The sequence below is a fragment of the Dreissena polymorpha genome, chromosome 4 (assembly GCF_020536995.1).
Source record: "Dreissena polymorpha isolate Duluth1 chromosome 4, UMN_Dpol_1.0, whole genome shotgun sequence".
Lineage (NCBI taxonomy): Eukaryota > Metazoa > Mollusca > Bivalvia > Myida > Dreissenidae > Dreissena > Dreissena polymorpha.
Window position 1 is genome coordinate 66,493,061 of NC_068358.1, and position 26,338 is coordinate 66,519,398.

General features: G+C 35.1%; 1 protein-coding gene across 1 annotated transcript; it reads right to left on the bottom strand.

Annotated features, from left to right (window-relative positions):
* Positions 1 to 775: 775 nt before the first annotated feature.
* Positions 776 to 24,762, bottom strand: LOC127877977 (uncharacterized). Its single transcript, XM_052424308.1, has 20 exons — positions 24,682 to 24,762; positions 24,498 to 24,595; positions 24,256 to 24,284; positions 23,700 to 24,057; positions 23,293 to 23,384; positions 22,650 to 22,773; positions 22,167 to 22,285; positions 21,401 to 21,490; positions 20,566 to 20,688; positions 17,482 to 17,610; positions 12,249 to 12,332; positions 11,947 to 12,065; positions 11,541 to 11,627; positions 10,971 to 11,063; positions 8,839 to 8,916; positions 5,980 to 6,160; positions 5,614 to 5,763; positions 5,320 to 5,399; positions 4,615 to 4,685; positions 776 to 2,777 (listed from the first exon to the last, which is right to left on the bottom strand). Exons 1-20 carry the CDS (start codon positions 24,691 to 24,693, stop codon positions 2,612 to 2,614), a joined length of 2,283 nt encoding a protein of 760 aa, XP_052280268.1. The 5' UTR covers positions 24,694 to 24,762; the 3' UTR covers positions 776 to 2,611.
* Between the last annotated feature and the right edge of the window lie 1,576 nt (positions 24,763 to 26,338).

Here is a 26,338-nt window from a genome sequence, read left to right on the forward strand (position 1 = left end):
CACCAAGCTCGGCGCAATCCTTAAAATAGGAAATATAACTCTCTCAAGGCTCTTCACCGCTGTATGGCTCTGGCTTAAGATGGGGGACATGTTCGGATGCCCTCCAGTTGTTACAACGGTCAACACCTACGTTGTTGAAATTGAGATTTTGCGCTCGGCCATATCGGCGCACGGGACTGGACCCTGCCTCGGAATCACTTTCTGACGTACACGGCGGAACAGGTGTTGCTCGCTGACGTCGACGATGGCGACCAGTAGACATGGGAGAAGTTACTGAAGCTTCACTCCTAGTTTCGAATTCACCATTTTCTAAATTTCTCAAATTGAACAAAACCTCGGAATCCGAATTTTCGCTAGCCATATTTTTAATTTGCACTTATTTTATACAAATAGTGAAAGATCTATAGATTTCTATTCAACACAATATTAATTAAATGTCCCTTGTACACGGGCTTTTAATACACGCAGTATGTATGTTATTGCAGAAATAACACACACAATATTTAACTTTTTTATATTATTGCGATTCGCGAATTACGGATAAAATATCTTAAATTATCGAGGGATATTCCTCTTTAAACCACTTCAGTGAGCGCTTAGTAAATACAACGTCATATATTCATTCAATGACGTCATCACATTGGACTTAACTATAACTTCAGGCGGGTTTGTAAAATCGTCCTTCGGCACTGAACGATCCCACTTCTGACACCAATTGTGGCGTCCGTCAGGATGGGTTTATTGGGTTTTCAGTGTATTATATTCAACAAGACTGTTGGCAGTTTAAATAATATTTTTTTATGTTTATTTAGTAGGTTAAAAATGTTCTAACAAATATAGACAAGTTAGGGTGGACACTTTCTCGAAAATACGTTTCAAGTTATTGATAGTTACCCAAGATGTTTTACTCACTTTACTGCCAGGTCCAGTGGAGCTACCAAGATGGAAGTTGTGCTGACAAATTTGAAATCTACCGCCCTTATATACTTTCTCAAAAGTAACCACGTGACCTTAACTGACAAATGACCATATGACAGCCTGCCAGCATCATCCCAATCAGCCAATAGGATTCTGACAGCTCGTAAAATCAACCAATAACAATCTGTTAGCCTGAGCTGTCAGAATCCACCATGATGCTGGCCAATTCGGCGTCCTAGCGGCCATGACAGGTCAGATTTATTCATAACATTTACATACAAATGCATAAATATGGCCTGTCTATAAACAACAGGAACAAATGGAAACAGTTAATGTCATACTTGGTTTTCTATTCATGCACTTTATAATTCGTTGGAAAAGTAATGGACAATAAATGGATTATAGTGTTAAAGTGATGTAAACAATGGACATAGCCAGCCTTACGTGAAAAACGAGGTAAGTGCAATTATTACTATTATTATCATCATCATCATCATTATTATCATCTTCGTCATCATTAATATTAGTATAATTAAAAGTAGTATCACCATGGAAACTGCATTCCACGTAAGCATAAACCTTAAGCAAATAGGCGTATAATGACCGGACTGGGTCATTACACTAAGTTAATTGTTGTTTAACGAAAATGTAATTATTCGTCCTAACAATGGTGGCGTTGGACGTCCGTTATATTTTGTAATTAGATATGTGCGTGCATATGGTGTAAAAAGAGTATGCTAATACTGTTATACATATATCATAACATTATAGAGAGTTTAAGTATTTATGTCATCGAAATGTTTTATGATTTTGTGAGAAAGATGATGTTAATACTAATACTAAGTGATCAGACACCAGGGGCCGCCTAATGCTGAAATGGTAGGAATAATTGTGCCTTCCATTAATACTAGATCAAAGTCCATACTCTAAATTTATTAAACCTGTGCAATTTTCCAATAAAGTTTTACAAATAAGTGAGGTGTTTAATTTAAATGTATCGTTCAGGTCATTGTATAACAACACAACAGGATACTCGTATATTACTAGCATAGATTAATATTAAAATTAATTATTTGTTTATTAAATGTAACATAACGTCCGTCTTATGAAGAATATATTGCTGAACGATGTTTCAGTGTATTTTTATTAGTTTAAAGTTAGTTTGCAAACATGAAAACATCATTAAATCATAAAGAGTATCCTCATGTGAAGTGACATCGACAAAGATACGGACGTACACCGAACCGCAATCATAAAAGCCGTATGGAGCTGTCCGCAGGCGAGCTCGAAATAAAATGACAAAGCAAACAATTCTTGAACATGATCAACAAACAATGTAGACTATTATCTTATAGCAAATACATAAAACCATTGAAGTATGAACATCTATAAGATTCTATATACATATGAGTGAATTGTTAAAATACATGGTTAGACAAAAATAATCTTAAACCGTAAAAAGTAGTAAATTATGTTGCGATAAATAACAAATCATCAGACTTTGAAGACATTCAAATATATTGACGATATTAGTATCTCACACATGCATTATTATTAGTTTAAATATAATACAATATCTGAACATTGACCAACAACAGCATTGTTCCATCTGAGTGCCCTCAATACAGCTGCGATACGAAACAGATTCTTAATACATAGTAAAATATCAACCGTGATACTTCTTCTAGTGAAATTATTTGTTTTTGTTTTTATTTTTATTTTTAGACGATGTTGTTCCTGACGTATTTCTTACACTGTTCTTGTTATTCCTGTTGTTGCTGTTACTCAAATTCATTTCATTTTCTAAATGGGAACTGCCATGTAATGTGAAGCCTTGTCCTCTGGACAATGTGCTCGAACTGAAGAGAAAACTATTAATTATAAATAGCAATGTAAATTTCAAGTGCCCTGTGTTCTAAACACTAGCCAAATCTCGTATGAGGACGTACTCTGCAATATATATGGTTTTTAAGTGGTATATGAATTTTAGTGTCGTATAATATTGTGCTAAATCAATCTTTTGCAAACTGAAAGCTGACACAAACAGTTTGGGTTACCAATGTTTTTTAAGAATCTCTTTGCACTCAAGATTGATTAACCTTAAATAACCTCACAAAACCATCGCCACTCGACTATTTGCGCTATTTAAACGATTATTTTATGCGACGAGAGTGCTCGCTAAATGTTGCTGTTGCTATTAGCTGATTCCGGCAACGGGTACGCATTTTCGAGTTCAAGGACGCACATGTCTATCTTTTGGGATGCTACACGTAGTACATAAAAATGGATATAAGCAAAGACGGTACAGAAGGTTGGAGAACGAAGTGGACAGAAACAAAGTTTCAAAAAGAGCAGAACACGAACAGCAAAAGAAAAAGCACAATAAGAGTACTAGAACCAAATAAGAACGTCGATCGAAGTATTACAGAAGACAAGCGGAACTACCTAGAGACGCTTGCAACAGAACCAAGAACATGAACTCCACTGATCTGTCAACCAAATGTGCACCAACAAAAGAAGACATCCACACTGCCTTTAAGCAAATAAAGAACAATGCAATCCGTCAAATGGAACTCCATTGGGAAGAGTAAGAGAGGGCGACCTGGAAGTACCTTGCACCGAGGCTTTGATGCAGATGGCAAGCACTGGAAGCAAAATAATCAAAGGGCAAATTTTCTCTGAAAAATCTTTGAACGGAGCAAACAGAGAAGGATGTCCATCGTTAATGACTGTTGCATATATAATTCTGAGAAGTAGTGTCTGATATCTCGCCGGGAAATCGCAACGGACGGAAGGACACACATACTGACGTATGGACATCCAAAAAGAAAGAAACGCTTATCAGGGATGTTTCAGACCCAAGTTAAGTTAGGTTTAGGTTCATAATTAACGATAAATATGTATTTTCCTATTCCTTGACGTTTCGAAATGTAAAATCGATTGTATTTTTTTCTCTCGTTCAGTTGGTACTTTTTATAATGCAAAAAGAACTGGAGGAGTAAACACCCACATTGAATCTATGCGTACATACATGATGATACTAAATGCATGACAAAGCAACCAACACATGATGATTAAATCCTATTGCTTCATGTTATTATTTATCTTTGGTTATTTTTCTAATTAAATTTTCGAAATCTACTCACATGAATTCACGGAAATGCAATAAAGCTTAAATGACGAAAATGTTTAACTAAATGCCGCGTACGTCCTTTATTGTATTCCAGAAAGAAATTTATAAAAAAAAATATAATAGGGGGTTGTGATGACATAGGGGGTTGTGATGATAATAAACTATCATATTGTATACATTCTCTGAAACTAAAATTATATTAAAATTATATTGAAATACAGTCTGCAGTGTAAATGGAAAGAATAGATATTATGTAAACGACATTTAAGTACAAAGTGAAATCCGATAACAGATAGAAGATCGCGCATGCTAACAACAAAAGGACAGTTTGAAAAACGATAATCGCCTATGTTTTTTTAATTTATTAACAAAAGATTGTAAAGCAAATTCAAATCGCCTAGGCTCAAATAACTACAAAATTATTTCTTTTATTAGTTCTCGATCTTTATTTGGTATATTATAATAGGCCTTAGGTGATATAATGCGCCTAATATTACCTGATTTTATTAATGCATATAAAGCATCTACTGCAAATAGGCCAACAACAATATAACGATACAAACCAGACTTCCACTTCTGTCTTCCCATCCAAACCGTAACTATATTTTCCTCTCTGTCCATTATCCCACTTTACCTTGAAAATAAAGCGTATATCAATGTAAGTTAACCGTTTAATATTTCATTCCTTTCTATGCTTATAGTAATAAAAGAACAATTTTTAACGAATTAAAAATTTCGAAAATTCTGCTGCATCATCAGGGAATAAACCTAAATGTAGAACGCGGTCCTAATTATCGTTAACGCTTTGATGTGACCAGTGCAACCGAACTTTAACTCTCCTAGTAACGATAGAATTAAAACAAAAAATGAATCAATTACAACCCGTCATTTTCAAGTTTTAAATATCATACAAAGCATAATATAGTTAAGTATTATTAAACGTAGATATTTATCATTATATCAAATTAGCATACTAATAATGTGTTCAATATGTTTTCAATTAGTATAATCCACGTAAAACTTGTTTAAAAGGCCACCTGACTATCCTACACAAACAAGTTATCCAACTTGTTTTTATTTTAATAATTGTGTAGAACTTTTAAACATAAAGCATTGATATCAGACTGAATATGAGTATAAAATAAAGTCATTGAAAAAATAGATGCATGTTTCTAACAGTTTCTTTCTGAATGATTGCACTGATTACATGCATTCTTTAGTTAAGAACCGAGAACATACAGAATGTGTCAAACGCGAAGAGCACCTACCAATGCCTTGAGATCATCTTCCAGTTTAAGCACAACACCGGTATTCCCTGACGCTATATCTCCTGATGTGCAATCACGACCTTAACAATGAAGAATCGTAGAATAACAAGAAAGGATCGTTAGCAACCGACTTAAAAAACGACAACACATGCTTAAGCTTCATTCATCTGCAGTAATTATGTACAGTCCATTACGACAATTCAATTATTCTATGCACAGCTCATTGAAAAAGGTAAGACAGCTATACAGTTGGTGTATCATTCACACAACTTTCGACAATTACTGCTTACAAACCTGGTTTCACGGTACATCCGACATCAATTATTTCGCCATGATTCAAGAATCTGGGCTCGTCGACTGGAATCACTTGGTACCCTACCACGCCATAATTGTAAACATTTGTTTGCCCATTCAGATCCCATGTCACCCACACTTGTCCTGGCACTACACGAACAATAATACATGTATGCATTTGTACAAGAAATATGGAAAGTTCAATAAGATGTGTGCGATAAAATTAGCTTCGTTTGACAATAAATAACACAATGTAGCCTTTGAAAGTGAATATGGACATGTATTTTATGGTGGTTCTTATAATGATACAGAATACAAATTTATATTAAACAAAATAAGCTCGTTCATGTACAGCCCAACTTTTACCGTGATGTCCGACAACGGTTCCAGGCCCTTCAAGGTCCTGATTGCCCCATCGCCAATCCGGTCCCCTCCGCACGCGGGAACCTATTCGGAGAAGAGTCGGGTCGTTGCTCTCTTTATAGAAGTCGTTTTTTATATTGCCCACGCGGCGCGCCATTTCATCACGAATGTCCTTCATATCCTCCTGGTGAATAAATGCGTTCATAATTGATTTATCATTAACATGACACTATGTTATTTGAACCTACAGTGCTGCTTTAATTATATAATTGTCTTATATATCCGTTTAGTATCGATGGTGTTTATATTGAACTTTATCCATTTTTATTTATTTTCCTTTCATAGTATTTCGTCAATCGTTGTTTCTATGATACACAACCGAAACTAACTTTCACGCGTTTATAAACATGGAAACATTCATCGAAAGCAAGAATACTTCCCACTACTATTTAAATGCAAATGACGCTGAAATGATATTCGCTTACAAGAAAAAGTTCACATAGACACAAACAAAGAAAAATATTGTCTTCGCAGAGGTTTAGCCCATATTAATATTAAGACGTCAACGTGCGTTCTTACGATTTTTGTTTTTAATTTAATTTGTTTCTTATTTTTGAACAACACAACGAGGAAAATTAAAATGAAATAAAACAAACAATTAAATGCACCAAAATTCAAATTTTTAATTAACGTTTTTTAGACAAATTCAACGCGCTTGACCGATATCGACGGGTATATATATCGAACAAAGAAACAAACAAAGTTGATGTGTCGCGTGAATAAACAAGAGCCGAGTTTGTGAAACAAACTGCCTCCAACTTCACTTTGAAGCCACACCGAAGCTATATCCCAATTGAAAACATCACGACGAAGTTACAGTCCATTGATATTTGACAGAATAACGGGCCTTGGATGAAAGCGTTTAAGAAAAAAATCCGAAAGTGTTTGAAGAAAATGTATGTAGGTACACTCACAACCAAAAATCAGCTCAATGTCTGAAAGCATTGGGTAAAAAAAACAACGGAAAAGGTTGTTATTAAGATTAGACAATTTCTAAGTCAAAGGCCTATAACTTTTGCCTAAAATTAATTGACCGGAACGAAACTCTCACTTTATCTGTAAGTCATGTAGACAGACGCACACACCGAAAATCAGCTAACTATATAAATGCAATGTGTTTAAATCTCCGGAAAACTGTTATTAAAGAGAAAATTTATAAGTTCAATGCTCATTACTTTCGCCAAAATTTAATGTACCGAAACGGAGCTCACACTTCATTTGTAAGTCATGTAGGTAGACTCGCACATCTAACAATTAGCCGAATATGTGTAAGCGTTTCGAAAATAACGTCCGGAAAACGGTTATTTTAGAGGACATTGCTAAGTCCAATGCCTATAACTTCGCCAGAATCAAAGGACTGGAACGAAACTCAAACTTAATCTGTAAGTCATGTAGTTAACTCACATACCAAAACCAAAAAAAAAATCAGCTAAACATCTGAAAGCGTGTTGTAAATAATCTATGGAAAACGGAATCTATAGAGAAAAATTCTCAGTCCAAGGAAAATAAGTTCGCAAAAAAACAAAGGGCCGGAACGAAACTCACACGTCATCTTTAGGCCAGGTAGGTAGATTCACATACCAAAAAAAATCAGCTTAATCTCTGGAGGCGTGTTGTTAACAACTTCGGGGAAACGGTCATTACAGAGAAATTTCTAAGTCCAAGGCCCATAACTTCGCAAAAATAAATGGACCGGAACGATACTTACACTTCATCTGTAAGTCTTGTAGGTACACTCACATACCAAAAATATGCTAAATATATGAAAGCGTTTCGTAAAAAAATCCGGAAAACGGTTATTATAGAGATATGTCTAAGTCCAAGGCCCATAACTTCGCCAAAAATCAATCGACCGGAACGAAAAACACAATTCATATGTAAGTCATGTAGGTTAACTCACACAACTAATATCAGGTCAAAATCTGAGAGCGTTGAGGAAAATTGTCCGGAAAATATAATGCCGGACGGAGAGTGCGACTGTCATTTTCCACCCTATTGGGAGCATAAAGATATTAGATATTTTCTTTAAGTTCACATGTTTAAAGCACTTGATTCTGTTTTCGACTGTTTAAGTGTACATTAGTTTACTGATTTTATACTCTTAAACGATATGAAGGGTCTGGTGAAAGTTCTTCTCAACTTTAATATATGTTTGCTATTTATCGACCTTTTATCGGATTTCTTTCACTTATATAATTTTTGTGAAATTGTACACAACAACTGTTAACACTTTCAGGCAATGAATTGGCTTGCCATATGTCTGTCATCGTTTTAAAACACAAACATACATCTAATAACTTCAATTCAATTCTAATTGGATCTACTGTCGAGTTTTGTTTTCACTTACAGACATATTAACAATATTTTGTAAATGAGCTGAGACTCCACAACATACTTATATATAATATCAACTTAATTTTAAGTGACTTTTTAGTTAAAATACACTTGGTCAAAAATAAAATGCAATTTGTTTCCACTTTTATCGCAAAAACACATACGCTAGGAAGGTCGACTTAGCTATTGCTTTCGTTAACTTGTTTTATTTCCTATTTATATAAGAATAAACATTCCGTAATCTTGATTTAACATTATTTATTTTGTTAATTTGGTTTTATTAAAAAAAATTGTCGAATATGATCAACTTTAACCATTAAGATCGCAAACTCAAATTTAAATGTGACAAATATGATTTAATAAAGTCATCATCGAAAACTGAACTTGGATTACCAAATAAATGTTTAGGGTCGGAAACAAAATATGTTCGTTCTGCTAAGTGGACACGGAAAATTGTGTACGCCTTACCGAGTCTTCCTTGGTAATACTGATTCTGTTTTGAAGAAACAGTGACATGTCTAACAAGCCGTGAACCCCTCCTTGTGTCTGCAATTAAACATGTTAGTATAATTGTAAAACATTCGTTGTTTTGCCATTAAGTCCAGAGATGAATATACATTTTTATTGTTTTTCTTAATAAAAATGAAACTTAGACAACAATAATACTGACCTTCTCAAATGCATAGCATATCAATATTGTTACTCACCGTTTCTAAGTGCTTCTATGAAAGTTTTGATCACACGTAATTAGTACAAAGGTGAATATGACTTTTATATAACGATTTGAATCACAACAACAAGCATAATAGGATCATCTCACAAATGACGAAGGAAGGAAGGAGGATCTTTTCGGATAGATTTCCTTTTTCTTATGTTTTGAAAGTAAAGACATGCATATGAAAACCATATTGTCCTTTAGCTACAAATAACGATGAGTCCACTCAAACCTCAGAAATAGGTGAAAAAACTCATCTCCAGATTGAATTATTAAAATCATCAGAGTGTCTTATATTCAACCCATTTGACAGAGTAACAGTACAAAACAGGGTATTACATACAAATCACATTATTCATGAAAAAAAAAACAAACACTGGAGTTACTGCTTTCAATGGGCAAAGCAAAAACTTGTCTTTACTTGTTTAAAGGCTTGTTAAAACTCTACCCCACCTCACACAAGGTCCAAATTAAACAGCAAAAACTAAAGTGTAAAAAGCCTCATCATTGAAATTAAAAAGAATTAAAATATAATATTAACTTAATTTATTTATGATGACTCGATTGTTTTACATGCTATCTAGCTAATGAGTTTCAAATTTATGACGCTTAACCAAATGTAGTCAAACACCGTTCAGTACCGGTATATTGCTTTTTGTTGAAATTTAGAAACTTATATCATAATATTACATATACATATTTCATATCGTCGCAATTAATCTCTGGATCAGGTTTGCTAAAATGTGCTGCAACGGGGGATTTGTTAAAATGTTTTCCAATCAAACCTATGCAAGTTTATGCGTTTGCTCACAGTCATTTTTGTCTCACCAACATATTGTTTGTTGCACTCGTCATAAGGTATACTGCATTTAATGTTTTGCAGTTACGGGTACCCTAAATTGACGTAATGGCGCCTTATATATATTTTGAATGTCTGTGTTGGTTGCATAATCTTGCATGTTTAGCAACGAGCAGTGTTGCATGGGACTGACTTACCTGGGGCATTTTATTTTACAGTTTCGGGTGTTACTTTGGCACGCACAAGTATGTCCCTGATACTTTTGGCTTTCTGTAGGCTTTTCAGGGAATAAGTTTGGTAGTTTTGTCGATGTCATTATATTGTGGACTAGTGGTTGTCAATAATTGCAATAATGATAGGAAACTCCGGATGGTAGGTTACTATTCCCGCCTGGGACGGTATTGAGCTAGCACATGTGTTCTCAAATCAAAGGAACTTTTCTGAATGCATATGCGTCTAATACGGATTGCTAAACTGAAAGCAATATTTATGCAGCAATGCCGTGGGTGGCAGCTGCATGGAAGAAAGAAGGTATTGATGACTATCCGTTGGTTTACAAAAGAGGTCAGTCACAAGGTGTTCCCCTTCAATACGTGAGACAGAATCAAAACATACGTGTTGTTCATTCAAGGCTTCACTGGTAAATGTAATAGAGTTGTGGAAAGATTTAGCTTGTTTAAGAGAATCATTGAGTTTTTCATGACCATTACACCACTGCATGTCAATATCGTCGATGAAACGCAACCACCTATGTGGTTTCAAATAAACCGAATTAAGGAGTTGTCCTTCAAGATGTCCCATGAAGATGTTCGCGTATGATGGTGCCATTTGTTGTTCCCATAGAATTGCCTTTGATTTCAAAGTAATGTTTGCCATTGAATTCGAAGTTGTTGCATCACAAAACTATAAGATGTTGTTTCAATATTAAATTGATTTTAATTTTGATTCGAACAACTAAATCTTATGCAGAAATACCATTATTTGTTAATTGGACTTAGGATGAAAATAAACGGTGTCACAAGCAGTGCATTTCCAAACTGAATGAAAGTTGACTACCAAATGAATTTCAAAATACCAATAACTTACAGCAAGATAGTGTCGACGTGCCAGTCTTCGTCCATCTCTGTACGTGTATTGTTTCCTTGACTCAGACATGGCCGTCATGGTTGCTATGAACCTCTGCAAACCAATTAGATAATGCGCCCGACTATTGGATTATTAACAAGTGAAATTGCATAATTTTAATGTACGAAAGACTGCTCAACAAATCCTGACATTGCACCAAGTGAGATATCGAAAATAATTACATACTATGTTTCCTTGTTTGAGACGAGTGCCCAGCTGCATATACATCAGTGCACACAGCACAAATATCAAACATTAAAATGAAATTACACACAGTTTAAATTTTTATAACTTATATAAAACATATTTTAGCAGACAGGTGCCTTTCGATAACAACAATATCTGTCTTAAGAAGGATACTCGTCACATTTGGTTATTTTACTAACAGCAAAATAGATTAATAATGGAATCAAAATTTGTATCAGTTTTGTGGAGTCATTTAAAAGTATTGTCGTTGAGAATAACATTTCACAGCCAAACAATAAGCGAACGTATTGTAGGTTTTTTGTGTTTCCATAAACGGAAGTTTACCTCTTCATAATTTCCAACGCCCAGAAAAAACAGCGAATTTCCTCTGTTGTCAAGCTCTTCCACCGCCTGCACCAAATGGGCCATGGTCTAAAATTAACGCACTTTATATGACTAAATTTGTATACGATCTTACATTACATATAGGTGCAATCATTTTATGAAATGAATACATTTAAAGACAAATTATTTTATTGCAAAAAGGGATAGTTCTACACGCTCTATATGGTCAGTTTAATAACCAAACAATGTTCGTCGTACCATACAAAAACTGAAGTGCATTAAAGTCTTGAACAAATTTGACATGAGCCCAGAGAACCAGTCATCACGTTTTCAGCTAAAGAGGGCTTCGATTTATAATTAACAGTTTTTTGCTGTCATTTTTAGATGATTGATTGTTATATCATACATGATCCATTTTACTGAGGTCTTGGTTATCCGGACCGGCATTCAGCATAAGTTCCGATGGTTGACCGTCCGTTAGAACAATAATTTTCGGAAGAATCCTAGTGTCGTTGATAGTAGGGCCTATTTCAGGTACAAGAATAAAAGAAATTAATGGTAAAACAATTATTTATGTGTAATATTTTATTCCAATGGTAGTTTCATATTCAATCATTGTCTTGAAATTAGTGCTATTGTAGTTACAATTGCTTCTACTGCTAGTAAAGTTAATAAGTACATAGGGCATTTCAGATGATTTTTACGTACTTGCACTTCGTGCAGACATCGCTCCAGCTAAAGCCATCATTAGACCTCCATAGAGTGGACTAGGTCCGCCCAAAACAAGTCCTTCTGTAAATGTAAAAATGTAAATTAGTAAAGTCCTTCTGTAAGGGTAATAAAAGCGCTGAAGGCACTGCAGATGTTCGCTATTTGAACGTATGTAATATTACTTACAGTCACAGAATATGAAGTTTGACTTTTTAACGTAGGCCAATCGAACAGCCGCGAAAAAATTGCAAACACCAATATAATTTACTTATTGTTTTCTACAGTGGTGAGATTTTGAAAAACAAACATCAAGGAGGAAAATGACATTATTGTATACAGGATTCACACAAACTCCACTTATTATTACAAGGATGAAAAAAGAAATTCAAGTATACCTAAGTTGGCGCTAAGGAAACGTTTGGCGATCTAACAAAAAATGAACTGCAACATTCTAATAATAAATGTATTGTTATCATATAACATTGTATTAAATTGCAAATCAAACTACATTAATTTTTTAAATATTTTTCGTCTGAAATAAAATGCTTCATTTAAGGTATTTCCATTTTAATTTCATTTTTATTCATTTTCATGTACTGACATTAACGTGTAACTCCTCTACTCTCCCACCCGTCACTAATATTTTTTAGGAACGTAAGTCGTAAATTATTGTAGTTTCATAAAATGTTAATGGTTCAATACTTTCTCATCGTGTGCATTTATTCCGATTTAATTTTTTGTCATTCAATACTACATGTACTGAATTGCGCGTCTTTATTTAGTTACAGCACCTTGTCTGTTGCAACACGCACGCTTTCCATGCGTGGAACTTGACAGACGACAGCAACAATTTTGCATTTTTTTTTTAAATACATACGCGTTTTCACTTAGATGCTTACGAAGTGACTTTAATCAACAAATATGAACATATGGCTATAGAAAAGCGAAATATACATATAATGAATTTAAAGTGCTACTGCGTAGAACACAACTTACTCGCCATAAGGATACAATTGCTCACCATTTGCTTTTACTTTTCATAAATACATATTGCTTGCAGTTGAAAGGTGTGAGGATGATGCCCGACATCATTTTAAATGAAAAGCAAGGGACAAAATTGTCACAAAACCAGGTTTTCATTGTGAAAAAAAATCTGATAAAGGGAGACAACTCAAACTGAACTTTTGAAATGAACAAACAAAATTAACCCCCTTTGTAAGTTTGTTTTAAAATAAATCTATTTTTAGTCGTGGCGACATTGACATTGGAGATATTGACGTGATTCTTTCGTGCGACACACCGTCCCATGATGGTGAACAAATGTGCCAAATGATTTTAAAATCTCATAATGAATGACATAGTTATAGCCCAGACAAGCTCATTTATGGCTATTTTTTACCTTTGAACTCAAAGTGTGACCTTGACCTTGGAGATATTGACGTATTTTTTTCGCGCGACACACCCTCTAATTATGGTTAACAAATGTGCCAAATGATTTTAAAATCTCACAATGAACGAAAAAGTTATGGCCCGGACAAGCTTGTTCCACCCGCCCGCCAGCCCGCCAGCCAGCCCGCCCGCATTCGCCAATCTAATAACCAGTTTTTTCCTTCGGAAAACCTAGTTAATAATCGAATTATAACGAAAAATCAACTTCTCTGGAAAAAATACTATCAAATATATATATATAACAAGGTATTCAACTCAAATCACCCGAAACTAGGGTGCATCGCTTTGAACGGCAATAACTTAACAATTGTGCAGCGATGTCCATGAACATGGTCTTATTCAGCGTATAATTGAATTTCCTTTCTGGAAATGTACATATCTTGCAACATTTTACAAATGCTGGGTCAAATTTTAAGAAATAACACGATACATAACTTGCTTGACCTACTAGTCATCGATCAGACTCGATCAAAGACTGAAATCTCCACAGAGAAAATGGCATTTTTCCTGCAAAGTTCACGGACCTAGGTACCATAATTCAATAGAACGTATAAAAAACATTCTTTCCGTTTAGGTCGTTACATAATGCATCAAAACTAACTGTCCAACGCAGTTTGAAAACTTTGTTTTCATACATGTCAACTGGCTATCATTTTAACACACGAGTTATTTCATTGGTCAAATGCGAAGGTGTATCTTTACTCCTGAAGATTTTATTCATATATCGGGTCTGATCGATGACTAGTAGGTCACACGAGTTGTGTATCGTGTTATTTCTTAAAATTTTACCCAGCATTTGTAACAAAATAACAAGATATGTACATTTCCAGAATGGAAATTCATTTCTGTGTTTAATAAGACAGAGTTCATGGAAATCGCTGCATACTTGATGAAGTTATGGTTGTTCAAAGTGATGTACCCTGTTTTTCGGGTGATTTTGAGTTGAATACCTTGTTAAATGTATATATATATATATATATTTGATAGTGTCATATTTTTAAGAGAAGTTGATTTGTCGTTATAATTTGATCATTTTTCATTCAAAATGATGTTTTTACCAATTTATATCACAGCCACACGCTAACCACATGGGCGGTTAACGCTTAGTTAATCGACGTCAATCAAAATAATAGTCGAAAATTAAAGTTTGTCGACTAGAAAGAAAGCCGGGAAATTACCGTGACGCATCTGTTTCAGCACATATGACCCTGTAATGTTGAATATCCTTGAATATTTGATAAGTTCGTCATGCTATCTCTTATCAGTATATTATCTATTACCACATGGAGCGTTTGTTGCAATTACGCGTTGAAAAAGGTATATAGTGCTCCTTTAAAGTGTGTGTGCAATTCAAAAGTTTATTTACAGGTAATCGCCGAGTCTTCATGACTACATTATGTGCAGAATTTCCCCTGTGATCTTTCAAGGAAAAATATTTTATTTTCAGCCAAAGTACGTCAAATTTACCACGGCTAACCGGGTATTCGCCAACGAAATAATTTTGATCCAAATAAACCATTGCACGGAGGCCAATGAGACGTTAGTCTGCACTTGTAGACAATTTAAAGACAATTAATGTCGGGTTGCCCTTAAAAGGACATGGTTACTCCGCCAAGGGAGTGATGACAATTAAAAAGACCTTCTTCCCGCTCCTCGCGAGCTGCGCCGCTTTTATGGCCTCTCTAGGCGCCACAAGCCGTCGACCCGAACCCCAGAGCGGTTTCTCCAGAACGTTGAGCGTACTGAGTACCGCCGTCCTGAGACACTTCCATCATCCTGGCCTGTTATCTCTACCCAAGGTCCGCCCCGTCCGTCCTCTACGCTGCCATCTCCGATGCACCCGTCCTCTTCCGGCGATGTAGTGAAACTACTATCCACCTACGGACAATTACCATTCCGCCTGGCGAGCCTTTAAAGTTCTGGGATTCAGCAAAGTTAGCGGGAGAGGACGTCCGGGTCGAGGGATAACGGTACTCGCTTGATTAACAGAGCCGCCCGAAGAAGTTCCCCAATCCGACCCTCCTTATACGATGTAGTTAAACCACTATCCAACTACGGACAATTACCATTCCGCTTGGCAATTCTTCGGAGTCTTAAAGAAAATTTTATGCGGGTGACTCTTGCCCCGGTCGCAACGTGCAGCCTCAAGCTGCTGATCGAAGTTCATTTAAATTAGGGAATACTAATACATTTATAGAGTAGCCTTGATTTGTTTGACAATCGCACTTTTCTTTAACATTTTCAACTTTAACCGCCAGCTGATTAAATCGCGATTGACAAGTTTGTCTATCGGAAACGCTAAAATATAATATCCTGACTTTGAATTTAAGCTAGAAAATACGTTTTAAATTAAAGAAAAATGTTTAAATTGTTGTTGTTTTTGTCACTTGTTAGTCGCCTGTTCACCGCATGAAATGTGTTTTATTAATTGTACGTGTATTCAAACCACACTTAAATGTTCGTAAATAAAAATTATACTACGGGAGATCACATCATTTGTATCCTCACATTACTTATTATGAGTTTAGTTTTTCACAATCGAAATACATGGTGTTCTAATATTTGATTAAGCGCAGTTTTCTTACGACACATAATACTTTTAGAGCCGCGCCATGCGAAAATGTGTCTTGTGGCGCGTTGCCTAGCGTAGCTTAAGCCCTGTCTGCTCAGTTACGCAGTCTGGTCAAGAGCTGCGCTGTCCGCTTTAAATCCCTCAAGGTTTCGTGGTCTCATTAGGTATCTACTGACCTACTGCGAGATGCGCAGGCTGAACCATAGCTACGCCAGCCGCATAAGGGATAACATCCATTTTCGCATGACGCGGGTCTATAAAAATATATGTGTTTCTTATTACTGGAAAATCTAAGCAAAATTCTTCTCAACATAAAATTGAAGTCGAACTGTGTAATTTATAGCAAAGTGGCAAATTTCGGTAGTCTATTTAGTCTTTCAAGAACGATTTCAATTAGATAATGAAACAATTTCCGTTTTATAATGATCAATGCAAACAGTTTCTTTTTTGGTTGAGTTTCAGCGATTATGGATAAATTATTTTCGATTGTCACGAATGGTCCAAATGAACTGCGCTTTATGTATCATGAAACCATAATAGAATGGAATGTATATGCATATTAAAATAAAACCGTTTTTTATATTTCTTTTTGTCTTTACACAATGCAATAATGGTTTTATTGATCACTTAGTACAATAATATTGGATTTTCCAGTTTTTCTCCCGTTGATCTGATAAAGATTCGGCTGTTATTATGAGTTCATTTAGAAGTCCTGCTGCGTCTTTGTGGATGCATCTATTGGCTGTCTTGCCCCTGTGACAATTGTTACGTAACACACAGTGCACTATTTTCATTTCGCAAAAATGTTATATAAAGTATACTTTTTCGCGGCGCGAATTCTTTCCCTACGTGACCAGCATAATGCACTACTTTTAATTACGTAAAGTATACCTCCGCGAACTATTTCTTCGCGCGGATTGCAATTTAATCATCGATTTTTTTGGTGATTTGGTGAACGGTTGTTGTCTGCATACCGATTTTCAAAACTTCACCATTAATCTTAGTTGTTCTTGCGAACAACAAAAACTGTCAAGTATACACGAGGCGGCATCAACAAAGCTTACAAATAAAATGTTGTATTCGTACAAATTGAATACCTTTTAATATTGCAACACAAATTAAACGGACATTTTCCCCACTTACGTGATGACACGTGTTTTTTCCTCGTGTCTCGTTTGCATTTTAAATAATCATTTAATTAGTACATACCAATTTGCTGTCGAACTTCGTCGTAGTTTGTCGTCAACATCAGTTTTAATTCTGTTCTATGGCCAAATGTTGCTACAGCGACGTATTCGTCTTTCAGTCGAGGATTATTTGCTTTGCTTTCTGCCAATCCTATATAACAGTAAACGAAGAGAAATACATAACATACTTAAGTTATAAATGAAATAATTCTAGGTTTGATAAATACGGTATAGTATGGTTTTAAACATGTTATTTAGAAGAGAGATTATGGTAATGGTTTAGCGCGAAAATTGCACGGGTTTTGTGTTTAGGACTTAACGCGTAAGCGCACGAGCTTTTCGTGTTTGGGTATATATGATTTGCAAATCTATTGAGTCGCCATTCGAGGTTGCATTTGACCGGCAAAAGGAATGGAAAAGAAACCAATGGATAACTCCGGCCGCCGCCCTTTATGGACATATGTATATCTAAATAATTGGTTACATCATTTTAACGTTATAATTTTGCAATAATAAAGTCGATATTAAGTTTATTTTCAGTTCGGTTTTTAGTCCGTGTGAGATGGGATCTAAACACGAACCGATTTCTTTACCAAACATGTCGAATGGTGTATTAACATTAAAGTTTGAAGCAGCTAAGTTTTCTTGATTATTATGTTTCATCTTTTGCTTCATATTGTGTTTTTGTGAATTTTAAAGTTATGTCTTTCATATATGAGACTCTCGTTTCCTGGAGATAGTACTTCCTGCATATTTATTGAAATCTTGGTATTTTTAAATGTCAGTGTTATCATTTTTGTTTTCTTACGTAATGAACGTTTAATTTTAAAAGGTATTATTATTTTTACGATTACTTAATTTTTTCGTTTCGGTGTTACTGGTTTTATGTTGAAGTCGGTTAAATGTAGCTGTTAAAAAAATTCGCCATATGCACATATGATAAATATAAATATATATATATATATATATATATATATATATATATATATATATATATATATATATATATATATATATATATATATAACAACGGAATACTTATGATTTATCAACATTGTTTTAAGTGTTTTATGGATTGTATGGCTTGAGTGATTTGTTTGTTTTTTGTTGATGTCCGGGGTGTATACGGGATGCTTTTAATTTTTGTAAATTTGTTATGTTAATTTGCGCAATGAAATTTATAACGTTTTATTTACATGTTTTACTAAAGATTATTTAATTTTTACAGTATAATAAGAGCTGCTTATTTGTAGATTTCTCTAAAATTAGAGGTTTCGGGAGGTGATGAAGGAACCTAGACACCGGTCTTGAGCTATGGGTCCTCATACGTCCCCCTGCCATTAAAGAAAAAGGAAATAAAAGAAAAATGGGCAGTATGGTTGCGTATCCCGCTCGCGGTTTTACCTGAATCGTTTATTACTACCGATTTTTGTATGGGGTGTAAGTGAAGTCATGTACACTTCTCTTGATTGGTGGTGGTGGATGAATCTTACAGATAATAGCAGCTTCTTTAAACAAATTAATGTTTCACATTTGTAAATTTATAATATTTAAGCAACTTAACGGGATTGATGGGCAATGGGGCGTCCTGTGTGCACTTTGGGCATCGGCAGGGATCAGTCTATTCAAACAGTAATTCTTGATTTCAGGTATTTACTTGCCGTCGAACTGTTATGAATAAATTTGCACTTTTTTTACATGTCAATCATGTGCATGTTGAGTATTCATAATAACATGTCCTTCATCATTTAAATAGTATCATATCAGTTCTTTAGACATCTGAACAAAGATGTTACACCGTTTGCTGTCGTCTCGAGACTCATCAACTGAGCGGTGGCATTGAGGTCGATTTCCATTTCACACGGAACACATACGGGCGTCAGACAAATTGTTTGTTTTCTTGCATTTATATGTCGAAAGTCCTGTCAAATACAAGCACTCACTCCTATTTGTCATTGTTATTATTTGTATGATAATGATAATGATGTTGAAAGGATAATGATGATATGGTTGGTAATGATGATGAGTATTTAATAGTATTTTGAGAATAGAGAATAACAAATTTACTCATAACTATGAGTAAATATAATATACATGAATCGGCATTAGGTTTTACCATTCTTAAGTTGCGCAGACCAAAATTGTATTAAGTGTAAAATACCAAATTGATATTCTACATAAGAAACTTTCTGTCAGTTAATGAAAATGCAATTACCGGTATATGTGCATTGTTTGTTATCATACCATTACGTGCGCACAGTTTCCACTTTTCAATAAACCACAATTTAAAGGTAGTGTTAAAATTTAAATATGCATCGCGTTGTAATTGCAGAAATCGTTTACAGGCCTATGTGGAATCGAAATGATTTTAGGTTGAGCGTTGTCAGTATATAAATTTACAACTCCTCGGACTAACGTGTGCTAAATTCATTCGCATCAAAACTGAAAACCGTGTGTTAATTGGTAATTACTACACAATCGAGAAATATTTCTATTATTTCGTGTCGCTTTTATGGTAAATACATTATTTAATTTATATTTAATATTCTTAAAAAATATATTCAAAAATCCAAACATCAACTTACAACGGCCATGCTTTTAATTTAATTTTTTCAGCTGTACATACTGTTTCACAATCCTCGCTTATCGACATGCCAGCGACACAAAACATGACATAAATTCACCTCATCGTTGTTGCATTCGACAATCTCTTTTGATCACTGACTTCTTAAACATGGTTACTTAATCAATTTAATCAGTATGTGAGAAGCGCTCTGTGTAATGCATGTCTGCGAATACTTTTCAAAGAGACAATTGTATAAAAAGGTCTACTCAGACTTCATTTTTTAAGGTCTACTCAGACTTCATTTTTTGGGGGGATCTACTCAGAATTCATTTTTTAAGATTTACTCAGACTGCATTTGTTAAGGTCTACTCAGACTTCATTTTTAAGGTCTACTCAGACTTCATTTTTTAAGATCTACCCAGACTTCATTTTTAAGGTCTACTCAGACTTCATTCTTTTTAGGTCTACTCAGACTTCATTTTTTGAGGCCTAATCAGACTTCATTTTTTGAGGTCTACTTAGACTTCATGTTTTACCTACCGGTAAGGAAATCGTTTGTAAATTCCCTGACATGATCCCATGCATTCCCTGATGCCATGCTCTCCGATATATCCAAACAAAGCACAGACACAACGCAGTCTAAATGCCCTGTTGTCTGCAACGCTGAAAACAAACATAAAGAACGGAAATGTGTCAGAAGTATCCCCCTGCTAAATGTCACTGGAAACAGAAACAATAGATTTGTTACTGAAGTTATGAGTATAGTTAACACAACGCGTATGTACCATTCCTTTGTAACTGTGGCTACGCATAAAACCTATTTCAAAACCTATTTAACAATTGTGACGTTTAAAATATCCAATGACCTATACACACATGTATTATATAGGTCTTTGAAATATCGAAGCAACCATAGTAAGTGCATGATGAAAATTATAATCAATGCCTTATACAGAAATTGAACTGATCGGCACATTGGCATCCAATATCTCAATTGCTGGTATATAAGGATCATGTACAAACTTCAAGCGTCCACTGGGGCCTTTACCTTTAATCAAGTGACAAGTTTTATTGAAGGTGACAAGTTGTTTTATATGATTATCATTTGTGCCAATGTATTTTGATATCCCATGATACATGATACGGGTTTGGGCTGGACGAAGGCATGTACTTGCACTTTATCCATACAAAATAAGTGGAACATTCAAGTGTTCATTGTGACGTACTGGTTTGAAGTCATCATCCAATTTATCATACTAATACTGAAAAAATGCTTTATCTAATATTGAATTTAACATGCAACTCGTCATATTGCCTAATACAAATTACTCTTTTAAAACCTTCATGCTTCTCACAGATAAAACACTTCGTGTACCTCTATCTAGGGTTATCTGTGCCATGGACTTCCATGCATCCTCATCGCCAAACAAATATGCTTTCTCTGTTTGTCTGATCAGTTTCGTCTCTTAAATGACAAAATAAGTGTTCACATTCATGCACATCATTACAATTTAAATGTTTACAATTTTGTTGCAAGATTTATCCTTGCATCGATTGATATTTCATGATGCTAGAATACGCATCGAACACATTTCAAATTGTGATTTTCTGTAAGTGCTTGCAGCGATATCTTTAAATCAATTTTTCTGTTTCAAATTGTTAACTTGACATTGATTGTTGCAATACTGTTATTAATATCAATACAGTTTGAACGAGACTTTTGATTGAAAATGTATATACCTACATGAACACATGTTTCGATACGACATTTTTAATTCATTTAAATACATGGGGATAATGGCGAAGAATAAAACACTCAGAAATAAAGTCTTATTTTGAATAAAAAAAGTCATATCATCAAGTTCTTTAAGTGTTCAACATATTATTTTAACAGTATGAATTACAAGGGAGACAGTTGCCTTCAAATACCCGGTTAAAAGTCGCAGTGGTGTAGCGGTTATGGTGGCCGCCTAGCGATCGGGCGGTCACGGTTCGATCCTAATTGTGGGAGTGTTCTTTAGATTTCCACCATACACACTAAGTACAGGTTCTAGTATCAGGAAATTGATTCGATAGCATTTCAAATAAGCCTTAGGCTTTCTAAGCAATCGAGCTTAAATAAATAGGTTTAAACTAATTACCCGATGAACTCGATTTACCGACGCTGTAAGAGCTTATAGATTGTGGTGGCTGCTGTTTTCTATTTGCTGACACTACAAAATTAGGCTTGAAACCTTCGGCCGAAATTTTGGACGGTGAGCTGCAAAAGCACAACATCATAACATAAGTGCCCAATGCTACTTTATATATTTTGTTATATAATCTTTTGAAAACAAACTTTAACAAATGAAGAATTGTTTATTTCTTTAATCTATTTTTCTTTCCTGTATTTTAGAAAACAATGACAATCGCAAAGTACACGTACAGAGGTCACACTTCTACGGACAATTACAGACTTTGCCCACTTAGCAAATGTCGATACATGTACTTAATTATATAAGTTCTGTGTCATGTTATGACTATCAAATTTACAACATCATCATAAAACATAGCACATTTATTACAATCGTCGACCAACACAAACTTCTAGAGCATAAATACAAGAATATTCTATAAACACTTACGACACCACTTGCTTCATTTCTGCAGACATTGAAGGGATTGAATCTGTTCCTTCTGGGTTGTTTTTGTTTCGTTTAGAAGCATCATGTTTGGTTCTTCTGGCTCTTAAATATGGTCTTTCACTTGCTAGAATAAAGTAGGCTTTTTTGGTTTGGTTATCAACACGCTCAATATTACAGTAACGTGATTTAAATTGCAACCACTTTATTACAATACATGTTCATATGACGAACGATAAATTAAAAATACACATCAGTATTCTCATAACTTGGAAAAGAAATACAAGTACATAACAAAATTGCTTGCAGAAAAACTGCTTAGTTGTTTGTACGTGTTCGACCAATTGTATTTAAAATAAAGTTTATGTATATGCATACCCAAACCATATCGCATGCACAGTGCATTACAATTTAATTTCTTTATTATATTTAAACATACACGTTTCGCTTAATTATATGCAAATGCAAGTTTATTCTTTCTATTCCCTATCAGAGGAGGGCCTACAAAACAAAATTGGAAAATAAGTTTTTTAGTCTTTACAACGTTCTTGAATTGTGTGGTTTTGACAAAAAAATTTATTAGTAATTGATGATCATACATGTATGAATTTCACATATGAATTAATAATCTTTTAGAAAGACTAACCTGTCGAAGTTGTCATGACTAAAGGGCTATTTATGTTATTTGTCGTCGGTGTAGTTGGGTTCGTATTTGTTTTCGGATGTTGCCGTTGGAGGCTGTAAAGTAGTTATGCAATTATAACAGCCCTTGTAAACGAAGAAAAACAAACAAATATTACAACGTTTGTTAAGTTTGACAAACATATACAAAAAACTACGAAATGAAAGCGTCACACTTTGGCATTTTACTTCTCCATGTCGACCTAGCGCATTACAATTTTTTCATGATAATTTTCTTTTTAAATAAATCTATATGAAACGGATGTATGTCGGTTTTCTTATTATTTACTTGTACGCACAACCAATCTTATTTGCCATTAATAATAGGAAGAATCAAATAAACAAACATAATATATTTAATAACACACATACGAGTCGGGAGAAACATTAGATGGTGTTTCTTGGACGACCGCTTCTTCGAGATCAGTGGCAACCATGTCAGAATTACCCGCTGATACATTGTTCACATTACCACCGACTGTTGTATTAAATTCGGCTTCAAGATGTATCACAGTGTCATCTTTAATTGTAACATCACCAGCATTAGACTTGTTCGAATCGGTGAGTTCCGGTATTGCATCTTTGACGGACAAGGCCAAAACTGACTGGTGGAGTTCATCTATCTGCGACTGAATAACAGAAAATCTCTGTTCGAATTCTGACGCGTCTGACTCACTGGTGCTTTCGTGTAATCGAAGTTTCTCAATGCGGTCGCTGAGACGTGACAAATCTATACGGAAAATAAATAATCCATATATTTATATGTTTAGTAAACATTGATTTGTCCATGTACTCTAGCATGTGCATATAAAAAACGTAACAAGAATCGAAATAGAAAATGGAGTTCATATAATAATAATGTTTTATAGTTTTTATGTAATAGCAGAATTTTGTCGAATTGAACCTTGACATGCGATTTAGCACCAACCTTTTGTAAGTTGTTCTAGGGACTCCGAGCTGCAAATAGAACATGATTAATACATTAGTTAAACGAAATCGAAACTAAACAACAATGACCCAATTACTCTGTATACCACGCATTATTTTAACACTCCTGGTTTATGTAAACAAATCATGTTAGTCAAAATGCTACTATATATAATGTAGTCTTTGTCTGTACAGTGTTAATTATATGTCAGACACATACAATATGTAGTAAACTGGTAGTACCATTTGCAACGATGAAAGTCGTCCTCTCTCGTTATTTCGTTGACTCTATTCAGTATGGCGTGACTGGAATCTTTAACGCCTCGAATTTCCTCGTTAACCTTAAATTAAAATAGTAAGATATCACTAATGTTGGATATAAAGATGTTACATATCAATGCTATTTGTGTTTAAAAGTTTTTACTACCTGAGGGTCCATTTCAGTCCGTCCGTTTCATGTTATGTCTTATCGAGGTTTGGGAAACCACCAAATGTATTAATAGTGCATACTAACCGGATACACGTGATCGAATGTGGTTGAGCATGACACGTAATTTTCATAGGCGCTCGATGGCAATGTTTTATTGTTTTATTTATTTTTATATATGTTTAGTTACCCGTTTATTATAATGCATACACAAATTAAATCAATAAAAATCTTCAGACAAAACGTCTTCTTAAAAAATACATAGTTCGACCATGTACATAGATATTGACAATATCTTTTTTTGTCGGTTTTAAAAAAAAGGTTTGGTAGAATGTGTTTTTTAGTTTAACTATGGACGGATTTATCTGTAAGTACATGGTTGTTGTTAAAAGGCAAATGCATATGGCGTAACGACAATTGTATGCTGCGTATTGACAACTTCATGTTGACTGTAACAACTTGTCTTCCATTTGAATTATACAACAACTGTAATTTAGGTTATTGCATTTGATTAAGAAAATGTCCATTAATGAATTTCATTTATGTGTGGTGTAATGGACAGCTTTACAATATTGAAACTTATAATCATACTACTTATATTTATTGTTTCTGATCCAAAAACAATGTGACTTTGTTGCTGCCTCGATGATCTTTCAATGCATGGATTGTGTTATTTTATTACATGGACGTTCTGGCGCAAATTATTATGCAGACAACGCTGCCAGGCGTACAATAATTGCGGCGTGTAGACTTCTTTTGACGAAACAATAACATTGGCGTCCCTGCTGGTTTTGCTGATAGTGCATTGCAAAGAGAGGTATTCTTTAAGCATAGTTAATACGAAAGATTGTGATTTATTTGTCAATGACATGACAAATGAACACTGGCGCACGACCGTGGGGTTAGTGCTTATACTCAAGTTTATTCGGATCGGATAGGGAAACTTCTGCGGGCGGCTATGTTAATCAAGCGATCCCTCGACCCGGGCGTCCTCTCTCACTGACTTCGCTGACTCCCAAAATTTGGATGGATCGCCAAGCAGAATGGTTAATGTCCGTAGGTGTATAGTGGTTTCACTGCGTCGCCGGAAGAGGGACGGAAGCAGCGGGGCTGGCAGCGTAGAAGACGGCCGGATGGGGCAGACCTTGGGCAGAGATACATGCCAGTATTTCGAGGCTATGGTCCTATGAAGATCACGGAAGTGTTCCAGGACGGCGGTACTCATTACGCTCAACGTGCTGTGGAAGCCGTTCTGAGGTTCGGGTTTATTCAAAACTGCATCCGCAGCCGAGCGTTGGCACCCGTTATGTGGTGCTCTTGTTGCTGATTAACGTCCCTTCGTACGCATCTAAAAAACCTGTTTTTAAACGAGTGCTAAATTGTTGCTGTCGTCTGTCAAGTTTCACGCATGAAAAGCATGCGTGTTGCAACAGATCAGGTGCTGTAACTATATATAGACGTGCAATTCAGGGTATACGGAATATACGGACCATGGACCATACGGCCCAGATTCGTGGACTATACGGTCCAGGTTTGCGGACTATACGGCCCAGATTTGCGAATGTCAATTCCGTACATGTAGTAATTTGTGATGAAAAAATTTAATCGAAATAGATGCACACGATGAGAAGTATTGACCCATTGAAACTGTAGAAAC

Excerpts from the sequence above, each read along its gene's own strand:
- LOC127877977 (XM_052424308.1), bottom strand. Across the intron at positions 17,611-20,565 it reads TACAAACGATTTCCTTACCG|GATTGGCAGAAAGCAAAGCA; the intron begins GTAGGTAAAACA and ends ACTGTTATATAG. Across the intron at positions 6,161-8,838 it reads GTATTACCAAGGAAGACTCG|GAGGATATGAAGGACATTCG; the intron begins GTAAGGCGTACA and ends TTTATTCACCAG.